Genomic DNA, 12640 nt, shown 5'->3' with positions numbered 1-12640 from the left:
TTGATCACTAGATTAGTCTCATTTTTCTCCTTAGATCCTTAGGACAAGTTCGTCACATAGTATATATGTATATATGTACCACATAGCATATATCTGCATACATTATATATACAATGTATGTATTCCATGGCACATAATGCTTAAATCATATGCATTATATTTGTATCATATGGTATGTATGTATACACCACATACATATCTTGAAGTGTCAAAGATCGCAACTCCTCTTCTACACATACTGAATTAGCAAAACACTTTTCAATCGGGTCTACCCGTAGGCACCGCTTGACAAAAAGTGCTTGTTAGGCCCATCCCAATAATGTCTAATTTCAATCTAACTAAGATCAATAGGTCCTATTATTTGAGTTTAGAAAAATAACTTCAACATATTAAAAGGAAATCCAACCAATTATTTCCATCCCAAATGCATTTATGATGCATGGCTTTGGGATCATGTTGCATCCATAGGAAAGGAAAGAATTTGAAAAGTATGTCTTAGGAATGTATTTGGCTTGATTTTGGATTTATTTTTATTATTATTATTATTATTTGAAATATGTAGTAATGCATTAGGACTCATGGTTGTTGCAATAAAATTCTAGGAAACGATTCAGCTTAAATATGAGGGGTCTGGTGTATTCATTTATATGAGGAACTCTTTTGCAATGAGATGGAATTCATTTTTTAAGTTATAAAAAAGTAAGTATTTTTTGCAAACTTCATGTAGAAAAAAAGACTGAATGATTCCACTTTGGTTGCAAGTGAATCCAACCCATACTAGTCTACGGATTCCTAGTTTATTTGTCACACTTTGGGTATAGAAAACTTGGCATGTTGCTTACAATGTTTTTGACATTTTTAGTTCATGAATGACTTTTATATATAAAAACTTAGTAATTCATTGTTAATTTTATTTTCATCCTACAAAATTTAGTTCCATTATAATATTTAGAAAAATTATTAAAATTCTTAAAATCCCAAATGCCTGAAATTGACGATATTCTGAACAATTTCCAAACATCCTAAAATCAACCCCAAACTAGACTCATCAAGGTTCGTTTTGGCAATTGAATCACCTCAATCAAAGCTACATTGAAGAAAATGTACTATTTTGAAGTCAATGTATTTAAGTTTTTTTTTTTTTTTTTACTATATTTAAGGTATCCATTGTAGCCCATTGAAACCACATCATGCTATATCAGAATGGTATTAAAGTTCAATTCATGATTGAAAAAATCTATAAACAATTAAATATTTATCTCACCAAATTTCGACCAACACTATAGTATCTTTGAATTCTATAATGGAAATGTGGAATTCCCATTCTCTTTCTCCAATATCCTGATAGAAAGTTTTGTTGGATTAGAGTAAGCCAACTATTTAAAAAATAAATAAATAAATAAAAACTTAATCACAATATTGCTAATAGAAAGAAAGTTGGAGAAATACTTAGATATGAGACTTTTAACGAGGATTGTAAAGTTGAAAAGACATGCAAGGGCAATGCAATGGTTTTGAATGATGAGAAGGCTTAGTGTAACAAAGAATTTTCAATTTTTGATAAAGAAATTCTCACCATCTTTGTCTCACATCAATCTCCTAAGTGAACGTTAATGCGGTGATGTAATTGAAGAAGTAGATTTTCTTTTATGAAGACGAAGTTATATATTTAATTCAATAATATAATATTAAATGGTCTTAATTGATTTGGACATTCAAGGAATGCAAACTAAGAAAAATTGTCGGACTACATCATCAACTACCAAAGAAGAAGCCAAATTCAAAAGGCATCTTACTTTGAATTTGAAGACAAGTTCGAAAAAGGAGAGATTAATGATGCATACTTTCTTAGCCCAGATCAAAGGAACAACCCAGCTCATGAAATAGGCTAAAGCTAAGAGGCTCAGGCACTATTTTCAAGATAGTCATTCATGTTAGCGTGAGTTGTCAATTAAGAGATTATAGGAAAAAAAAATCAAATCAAAGAGATTCTAGTCCTAAAAATCTGTATAGCGTAATCTGTATAGATAAGAATAGCGTAACAAATCTCTCTATAAATGTATACAATACCTTTGTAAATCATGAATGAGAAATACACTGAAAAGCAATTGTGACATGGCATCATGTGGTATACATGTATACATTATATACATTACATATGCATCACACCAAATGTCTCAAATATGGCTCACTAATCTGATGGAGGGTGCCGCCCATGGGACCCGTTGACATTGTATGCGGTATAGCCCAAATGGCCTTGAACATAGTGCAGCCTATAGTTTGTGTATGGTGGGGTCTATATGAGTTTGGACGTGGCCTAGCCCACTTGGCTGGCTGTGGTGCGGTCCATTGAGATGGATCTCATGTGCGTCCCACCCCTGCTTTCTTGCTGCAGACGGCCCACATGGAGCCCACTTGGGATTTAAGTGAGGCCCACCTGCAATTTGCAAGGCCCAGGTCGCCAGACAGCCCACCTGCTCCATGCAACGTAAAGGAGAAAAAGAAGACGATCACCATTGAGGTGCCGTTTGGAACCTCTGCCAGTCCCGGTTTCCGGCACCGACCTGACTGTGCATGGACTGGAACCAGGGTCTACTCGAGGCCGATTCCATGTCCAGATCGTGGCCCACTGCTGGTGCAGCCATCACGTTACACAGAGTCGACGTGCGTCGACTCTGTTCGTAACAGAGGTTCCGTTCCTTTGTTGTAGGCCACTATCATGTAGTGAAAGGTGGATCTGAACCATTCATCAGGTAGAGGGAGGAAAACCATTCAGAACCATGTTTATCTTTCTTGGCCATGTACATTCACGTGGTCTCTACGGCGATTGAAAGAAGACTGTTGGGCTGCTTTTGAGGCTTGATTATATAGGTGGGCCACATCACCAGATGATCAAAGCTCTCCATTCACGGTCGAAATTTTAAGAGGAAGACAGTGGGTAGTATGGATTTCTCAAAAGGCTGCTGTACTGGGCACCACCCATTTTACATGGAGTAGGAAGTTGCCCACCGCTGCATGCATGGTGCGGCCTTCCTGAAGTTTTTGTGAGGCCCAACACTGCAACCCAACATCCTATCGTGAAGGCAGCACCTCTGCTGCATGCAGTTGAACTGCGTCTAGGGCCACCTTTCAACCTTTTTCGGAGCTCAAACAGAGCTTGCGTTTTCTCTCTGTTTTTGGACCGACGATCGGCCATTGTTTGGCCGGGTCTTAGCCCAAAATAGGCTATAAATGGGTCGGTTTCCAGCTTGGAACAGAGCTGCTGATCGGCTCATTTTAGACAGGGCCAGGGGTTGGCTCCGTTCCAGCCTAAAAACAGGGACCCAGTTCACTCCTTTCTCGGTTCGCCTCACAAGCATTAATTGATGTGTTTTTCTGAGTTAGTTCAAAGCTTTACAGGGAGCTCAAACGGACATCAACTGGGGCCCAAAATGTGGTCTGAAATGGCCATTGTTTGGCTCACCTCGAAATTACTGTGGCTGGACCAAACCCAACCATTTGCTTGGCATGGTTCCAGTTTCGACAATGCTACCCCTTACCTAACTAGAATTTACTAGGAAAGGGAAGAAGAAGGATCACCTGAGGTGGTGGATTCTGACCCTGAATACGAACTACAACGGGAGAGAACGACTCCCGATTTCTCTCTCTCACTTATACTCTCTTCCTTCTTTCTCTTGATGCGAATCTCCTAGGGCTACAGGACCCATCTTATAGAGGGAGTGAGAGAGAGGGAACGACTGAGATTGTTTCCCCAGTGGGCGGCTGAGATTCGTCCTTCCCGATGAGGAAGGGTGGTCCTCTCTCTCTTCTCACCACAGGCTCTTGGTCAGGCGGTTTTTTAGCCAGGATGGACGGTGGCATTCAATCTCCTTCCTCTGCTTACAAGTGATCAAACGACTATACTGTTTTGTTCGTGTGGGTCCCATGAAGAGATTGGACGGCTTGGATGGCTCGGAAAGTGGTCGTGGTGGGCCACCTAGAGGCTTGAAGTGAGTCGGTTTAAAACAGAGAGAGAAAGGGCGGGAAGATATTTGAGAGATGCTTGGTCAAAGCTAGTTTGACCGAGCCAATGGTTTAGTGCACCTTGTTCACAAGTTCTCTTTGTGCACATGCATTGTGTAAGGGCCTACTGAAATGTTATTACCATAATCCACTCTATCCATTTGCATTGGGGACCTTACTTAGGGATCTTGGCCCACTTTGGGTTGATGGTGAGCCCTAGATGGGCCATTACATACCTCTTTGAGCTATTTTTGGCCCATCTGACATGATCTGTTGATCGGTTGGACCCGATATTTGTTTTCAACGGTTAATATCAAGTCCTAGTCATGATGAAGGCGTGGCTTGTCACTAACTAGTTCTTATGTGTTGGTGACAAGTGTGTTGCAGCCATATTTAATTAACATAATGGCTTTAATTTAGAGTGCTCGAGTAGTCTCACCTTCCCGATTGTCATGGGGCATGTTCTGACTCTTAGAGACCTTGATGGATGGCTTTAATGTTGACCGGAATCCCCATCCTGTGTATATCGAGTTCAAGTTTTTGTTTAACCCAAATTTGTTTTAGTTCAATGTGGGTTTAAAAGGTAACACCCATGTACTGAAGGTACGGGGTGTTACATCTTAACCTTCCATAACTCAAAATTATTTTTTCCTGAGTACTTCTCAATATCAAATTTTCCGTTTTCCATTATTACTAATCCTGCAGATTCAGATCTGTGCCCCAACGATTGTTTTAATACCACCTGTTAGGGATTTGTGCTGCGGAATCACACAGATTTAGATATAGGATAACAATTCAATAGTAACAAGCAATCTCTGAAGAACACAATGTTTTAACGTGAAAAACCCTTACGGGAAAAAACCACGGCCCAAAGCAACAGAAATTCACTATGAAATAGAAATTACAAGAGAGAGGATTTACCCGATTCGAACAACCTCGAATCTCACCCTTACTACACCCTTTGATAACCCTAGAACCCCTTTAGAAAGCTTTAGAATACCTTAGAATAGCCTTAGGGACCCCTATTTATAGTTTATGAAACTTTACTTTCGCACCCTTGCGAGATCGAATCAGATTTCCGCAGCCCGCATAAGATCCGGACTCGAATCTGCGTAACCTCGACTGGTCGAGCAACCCACTCGACCAGTCGTGAAATCCCCTCGACCAGTTGAGTATCCTGGACATCAAAAAACTGAGCTTGCTGGACTTTGAGTCGAGCGGGCCACGACCGGTCTAGCAAAAGGCCACGACCGGTCGAGCAACCCAAAAATCTGATGATTGAAGGCTTTCTGACAACATCAATTGAAGGGCGAATTTCCTCTCTTGCAAGCCCTCTACTAAAAGGGAAGTGTTATAAGATAGTTGTAAGACTAGTCATACTTCATAGAATAAAATGTTAGGTATTTAAGACACATTCAAAGAGACTTATGAGCAGCACTGATCGCTAGTAAGTCATTAAAAATAGACTTAAATGGTTTGGTCATGTGTAATGGAGACTAATAATTTAAGCTATAAAGCTCGGAGTTGTCAATAAGATCCAATTTGTTTGTTCTGGTGTATTATAGGCTAGATTGGACTGGGCTAGGTTTTACATTTTGAGCCAGGCCTAGCCCCAAAACGGGCTAAGGGCCAGAAAGGACATGAGAGGAGATAGTAAGAAACGATATGATGACATATGGCATGATTGATAATCTGGTCCATTATAAAGTAGAATGACATGTTGACATATGTTATGATTGATAATCCGGTCCGTAGAATAACATGAGTATGTAATGATTGATAATCCAGTCCCTTATAAAGTAAAATGACATAATGACATATGTTATGATTGATAATCCAATCCTTTGTAAAGTAGAATGACATGATGACATATGTTATGACTGATAATCTGGACATTTATAAAGTAGAACGATGGAATAGGATTTGTGTTAAGGCTTAGTTGGGATAAGGCTTAGATGATGATGATGGACCATCTGGAGGGAGAATTGTTTAATCAACGGCTTGGATCAATGAACCACGTGCCTTACTATTAAAATTCATATCATGGAAAATAAAGATCACTAACTCTCTATTGTCTACCGCTTTAAAATTTTGGGAATGCACGTAGCGTGGTTGCGCACGTTTTTCACACTAATATAAAATTGGTACGTAGGAATCTGAACAACCATTTCTAAATATATTTTGAATATGTCCTTTTGAAATGCTTACTTGATTTTGGTCAGTGATCCGTGTGCACCAAACTCCCAATGCGCTCAGTGTGCATACTCCTTTCATTTCCCCACGCATCAGAGATGGGCAGTCAATCTGATAATCCGAACCGTTAATCTTCTTGTGACTGCCATGGATGGAACAAGGTCCACTAATTATAGAATGGTCTGAACCATCATGGGCAGATTTTTCACATTAAATGTGGGCCCACTGACAACTTCAAGATCCATTGGTCAGTGTGATTATTGCATCCAAATATAAATATCATAGATTATTTCTTCTTTCTTTTTCCTTCTTGATAAAAATATATCAATGATTTTTAAAAAAAAAACATGCAGCGTTTTCTGCCGTCGGAGTTTGGAATGGACCCAGCACGGATGGGCCATGCAATGGAACCCGGAAGGGTGACATTCGACGAAAAGATGGCGGTGAGGAAGGCAATCCAAGATGCCGGCATTCCCTTCACTTACATCTCTGCCAACTGCTTCGCTGGGTATTTCCTAGCCGGCCTTTGCCAAGTTGGTCAAATCACACCTCCGAGAGAGAGCGTAGCCTTGTTGGGAGATGCTAACGTTAAAGGTAAATAACCATTTCTTCAATTTAAATTATCCTTTTATTTAATATAATAAATAATTATAAATTTATAAATTTTGTGGGAGTTTGACCGAGCCAATGGTTTTAGTGCACCTTGTTCACAAGTTCTCTTTGTGCACATGCACTGTGTAAGGGCCTACTGAAATGTTATTACCATAATCCACTCCATCCATTTGCATTGGGGACCTTACTCAGGGATCTTGGCCCACTTTGGGTTGATGGTGAGCCCTAGATGGGCCGTTACATACCTCTTTGAGCTATTTTTGGCCCATCTGACATGATCTGTTGATCGGTTGGACTCGATATTTGTTTTCAACGGTTAATATCAAGTACTAGTCATGATGAAGGCGTGGCTTGTCACTAACTAGTTCTTATGTGTTGGTGACAAGTGTGTTGCAGCCATATTTAATTAACATAATGGCTTTAATTTAGAGTGCTCGAGTAGTCTCACCTTCCCGATTGTCATGGGGCATGTTCTGACTCTTGAAGACCTTGATGGATGGCTTTAATGTTGACCGGAATCCCCATCCTGTGTATATCGAGTTCAAGTTTTTGGTTAACCCAAATTTGTTTTAGTTCAATGTGGGTTTAAAAGGTAACACCCAGGTACTGAAGGTACGGGGTGTTACATCTTAACCTTCCGAAAATGTATAAAATCACTTGGTGGGGCCCACTTGAGTTTTGGTTGACGCTGAAACTTGGTCTGACCCCTCATCCACGTGGGACACGTGTTGGGGATTTGTGTTGCGGATTCACACAGATCTAGATCTATGATAGCAATTCAATAGTAACAAGCAATCTCAGAAGAACACAACGTTTTAACGTGAAAAATCCTTACGGGAAAAAACCACGGCCCAAAGCAACAGAAATTCACTATGAAATAGAAATTACAAGAGAGAGGATTTACCCGATTCGAACAACCTCGAATCTCACCCTTACTACACCCTTTGATAACCCTAGAACCCCTTTAGAAAGCTTTAGAATACCTTAGAATAGCCTTAGGGACCCCTATTTATAGTTTATGAAACTTTACTTTCGCACCCTTGCGAGATCGAATCAGATTTCCGCAGTCCGCATAAGATCCGGACTCGAATCTGCGTAACCTCGACTAGTCGAGCAACCCACTCGACCAGTCGTGAAATCCCCTCGACCAGTCGAGTATCCTGGACACCAAAAAACTGAGCTTGCTGGACTTTGAGTCGAGCGGGCCACGACCGGTCGTGCAATTCTCTCGACCGGTCCAGCAAAAGGCCACGACCGGTCGAGCAACCCAAAAATCTGATGATTGAAGGCTTTCTGACAACATCATTTGAAGGGCGAATTTCCTCTCTTGCATGCCCTCTACTAAAAGGGAAGTGTTATAAGATAGTTGTAAGACTAGTCATACTTCATAGAATAAAATGTTAGGTATTTAAGACACATTCAAAGAGACTTATGAGCAGCACTGATCGCTAGTAAGTCATTAAAAATAGACTTAAATGGTTTGGTCATGTGTAATGGAGACTAATAATTTAAGCTATAAAGCTCGGGGTTGTCAATAAGATCCAATTTGTTTGTTCTGGTGTATTATAGGCTAGATTGGACTGGGCTAGGTTTTACATTTTGAGCCAGGCCTAGCCCCAAGACGGGTTAAGGGCCAGAAAGGACATGAGAGGAGATAGTAAGAATCGATATGATGACATATGTCATGATTGATAATCTGGTCCATTATAAAGTAGAATGACATGTTGACATATGTTATGACTGATAATCCGGTCCGTAGAATAACATGAGTATGTAATGATTGATAATCCAGTCCCTTATAAAGTAAAATGACATAATGACATATGTTATATCCGTAAGGCACATGCGCACATATGGCCACAGCCATGGTCCGTCCCAACGGATATTTTGAAACACTAAATTATTTTAAAATGATTTAAAATACAACAAAGTGTAAACCGACTCACCCCATGTCTTCAAGGTTCAATGAAAAACCAATTGTGGTCCATATTGATGGGCCTTACACCCCATCATAAATCAGAAGATTATGATCCAATCTCATGTAACATTCTTTGGATATATATTTTTTAAATGGCGAATCCTTTCTTCAACTGCTTGGTTATCAAGCCCAATGGACCTTGCTCTAAGATCAAGATCGACCAAGCTATGATGGCCTGTTTCAGTTGGCTATACCACATCTATAGTTGAATGGAAATTTACAATTGTTGGTTTCACCACATTGTTCTTTTATGGCAGCCATTTATGTGGACGAGGACGATATTGGCACGTACACCATCAAAACGATAGACGATCCACGTACATTGAATAAAACAGTCTACCTCAGGCCGTTGGAAAACATCCTCTCACAGAGGGAGATAATCGGTATATGGGAGAAGCTCATTGGGAAAGAACTTAAGAAGTCTACTATATCGGCGGAGGATTTCCTCGCCAACATGAAAGGTACACATGCACTTTGCATTTTGAGTGGGATGGGAAAATGAAACTTCCAAACGCACCCTTAAGACAATATTGGCAAGAATTACTTGTTATTGCCAATAACAAGAATAGATCATTACTACTAATTAAGTAATTTGTTATTAGAACAAACACTTACAAATGAAAAAACAAAAGCCTGCGGATGAAACTAATAGAAAAGCTGCAGTTGGTGACTAAAGCAATGGAACATGTATGGTTTTGCAGGTCTGGATAACGCGCAGCAAGTGGGGTTGACACATTATTACCATGTTTGCTATGAGGGTTGCCTTGCGAATTTTGAATTAGGGGAAGATGGAGTTGAGGCGTCGGAGCTGTATCCAGAGGTTAAGTATATGCGAATGGATGAATATCTCAAACGCTATTTGTAGAAAATCTTAAAGACCTTCCCAAAAAAACATTTGGTAGATTTTAATGGGTTTTTCTATGGAATGACCGTTAAAGGTCTCAAGCTTTGTGTGTTTGGGTTATTAAGAAGTATGGATTGTATGCTTTAAGAAAACTAATGGTGTTTATATGTATTTAAATACTTGCTTTGAAATTTTCTTTCCTGGGTGTGTATGACTCTTCGACTCTTCTGGGATTGGATTACGAGTCTCAATTGTCAAGACACAGATCTCAACATTGAGGCTGCCTTTGGGTACATTAATGAAAGGAATCGTGGAAAGCGAGCTCATCAAGAGGAAAAAGCTTGTTACAATGAAGTAAACATTGCAGTTATGTTTCTTTCCAGTGAGGGTCTGTTTGTATTGATGGTGTCGATGGTGTCCAAAAGTTAAATTGGGAGAAGGCAACCTCACATCAGAGGAAATCTTTGGAAATAAGAATCCCTGTGGAAAAGAATTCTAAATAAACTGTTTACTTTAGCATTCGCGATTTTTATGAAAATTTGGATATGCCAATGGTTAAAAAGTCATATTTCTCTCTTAAAAAATGTGAAAATTTTCAGGGGAATGATAATCACCCATGTTTTTTTGGGAAGTAGTAGAACTGGAAATTTGTTTCCACAGCTGCTTTTGTTTTCACAAACACTGAAAAACATGCTTCTGAAAAAACATTTTCATTTCCACGATAGGAAGAGGATTCCACTAATTTAAACAAACCATAATGAAATTGCAATTTGGAGCCTACACCTTTCAGTATGAATGCCAACGAACAAAATGAAAGTCTACTGCATTGATTTGATCAATATCTATGTTGAAAGAGAGGCAAGGTGCTTCACTTTCAGACATGCCACAAATCACTCCAGGACTAGTCTTTGATTGCCCACACAACCAGCTTTCCTCATCTTATTATCCATTTCAAGGTGGGGTCCATCATCAACTTAAAACACATGGACCATGTCCTCACTCTGATCCAGCCTTACCCAGGAACCTTCCTCACCTAATTCAATTTCCTAATTTTCTGCTAAGAATAAATGCCAGTGAAGAAAAGAAGCTGGCCGAACGGAGCAAACACAGCTTTGAATTGTTTTCAGCCACTCATTTCTGCAAGCCCACCAAATCTCCTGCATCTTACATTACGCAAGCCGAGTTCATGCTCTCCAGACCTGAATGTAGATTGATCACATTATGAACTGATAATGCAACTGCCTCACGAATTTGAAATTGACACTCAAATCACACTTACAAAACGCAAACTAATTGTATTTACAACACCCAAACACAAATCCAGAATTACAAATTGATCGCGTCCTCCTCCTGAAGATTATGCAAATACCCAGAAATAACTGTTTAAGTCTAAGAAACCACATTTCTCTAGTCGGGCATTGTTGTTGAGGACCCGTTAGGTGCCACCGGATGACCCACATTTCCCAACTGCGGTGAGAATATGGCTGTGAATTTGATTTGCGTGTTCTAGTGTTATGGAATTTGACCCAGCAATGGTACATGTGGGACCAACATTTCAATAACCAGATAGGGTGATCAGGTGGGGCCCATTGTTGGATTGGGTCATGCTTGAGTTTATCTCTATTTTGGATTATCCTTAACCATCTAATCAAAATGGACAATTACGTCCGCAATTACCCAAATCGGTGGTTAGGATCATCTGATAGTGGGAGATTCTGGGGCATCTCCCATCTTCAAGGGGAACCACGACATGAATGGTTTAGATCATGGGAAAGTTGGCCCCACATGTAAACTTGATCAGGCTCTGTATATTTCCAGAAAATCCAATGGACGGATTTAAAAATATGGTGGTTAGGATCATCTGTTAGTGGGAGATTTTAGGACATTTACCATCTTCTGCGGGACCCACCACATGAATGATTTAGATCACGGGAAGTGGGCCCCAGGCATATATAACCAGAAAATCCAATGACATTTCCCATCTTCAATGGACACTGGAACTGATCGCATGAATGTTTGGATAACGAGGGGTGTGCCCCACATATACTCCCAGAAAATCCTACGTATAGAAATTAAAAAATGAAAAAATAAAAAATGTCAAACGTCGCCTGAGAGATTCGAACTCTCGCGGGGAAACCCCATGTACTTAGCAGGCACACGCCTTAACCACTCGGCCAAAGCGACTTCGACGTGCTGAAAATAGAAACTTTAATAATATCTAGAGAATTCTAAAAAGTCATTACGTGGGTCCTACCATGAAGTGGCCCACCCACTCTAATTGATGATAACTTCTTTTTTCTTTTAGTTTCTGTAATACAGTGGCACCGTGCAGTATTACTGTACTGTTATTATATCAAGTTTGTTATCGAGCATTGAACGTCTGACATGCATTACAATTTACACGTGCACTACATCTGGACCCTTCACTTGCTGACCCTTAAGCGTGTATAGGTTGTACCCTAGAGTCAGAGTATTCGGGTGATCCTAGCCACTGACTCGGGACCCTTGAGCGGTACAAATGGGCAGTTGATGAAAATGATGTCCAAGGTGAACGTACAATGAGCAAAAACCTCCAATGGATGGTCAGGATCATCTGCATATAGTGATTTCTTTCCAAGGTGGCCACACCATGTACACATCTGCCACGTGTATAACGTATTGAGTGCTTGAAGGGTTGAGTACCTCTTTCTCTTCTCATCATCGTAAGGTACACTGAAATGGACGGTGTACATGCACTGCAACAATCACAACATGAATTCCCCGCGAAAATCCCGTGATTTGCTGATGTGAATAAACGACACGAACAAATGGTGTGTTTTAGGCCCGGCTTTGGACCTATTAGCTTGGCCCATGGGCTGGGCGGGCATGCCTGGCCTGACCCGACTACATATGTATGTGTCATATCCTACAAATATATGTCATTTCAATTTTTGATCAGGTGGCCCATGCATCTTAAATGTGGACTGTAGGTTTCATTCCTAACTTGGCCGGCCTGACCTGGCTTCATATGT

General features: G+C 40.2%; 1 protein-coding gene and 1 non-coding gene across 2 annotated transcripts in view; one reads left to right on the top strand and one right to left on the bottom strand.

Annotated features, from left to right (window-relative positions):
- LOC131247951 (bifunctional pinoresinol-lariciresinol reductase 2-like) overlaps window positions 1-9811 on the top strand; it is a 30275-nt gene extending 20464 nt beyond the window's left edge. The window contains exons 2-4 of the mRNA XM_058247934.1: window positions 6549-6789; window positions 9043-9246; window positions 9487-9811. Of these exons, the coding sequence (XP_058103917.1) occupies window positions 6549-6789; window positions 9043-9246; window positions 9487-9650 (609 nt within the window). The 3' untranslated portion in view covers window positions 9651-9811. The remainder of the gene's footprint in view (window positions 1-6548; window positions 6790-9042; window positions 9247-9486) is intronic.
- A 1920-nt stretch (window positions 9812-11731) lies between these two features.
- Window positions 11732-11813, bottom strand: TRNAS-GCU (transfer RNA serine (anticodon GCU)). Its single transcript has one exon. It is a non-coding gene; the product is annotated as a tRNA-Ser (tRNA).
- Window positions 11814-12640: the final 827 nt, after the last annotated feature.

Source organism: Magnolia sinica, chromosome 6 (genome assembly GCF_029962835.1).
Source record: "Magnolia sinica isolate HGM2019 chromosome 6, MsV1, whole genome shotgun sequence".
Classification (NCBI taxonomy): domain Eukaryota; kingdom Viridiplantae; phylum Streptophyta; class Magnoliopsida; order Magnoliales; family Magnoliaceae; genus Magnolia; species Magnolia sinica.
Note: the sequence above shows the minus strand (reverse complement) of the source record. Positions and strands in the feature narration are given on the sequence as shown.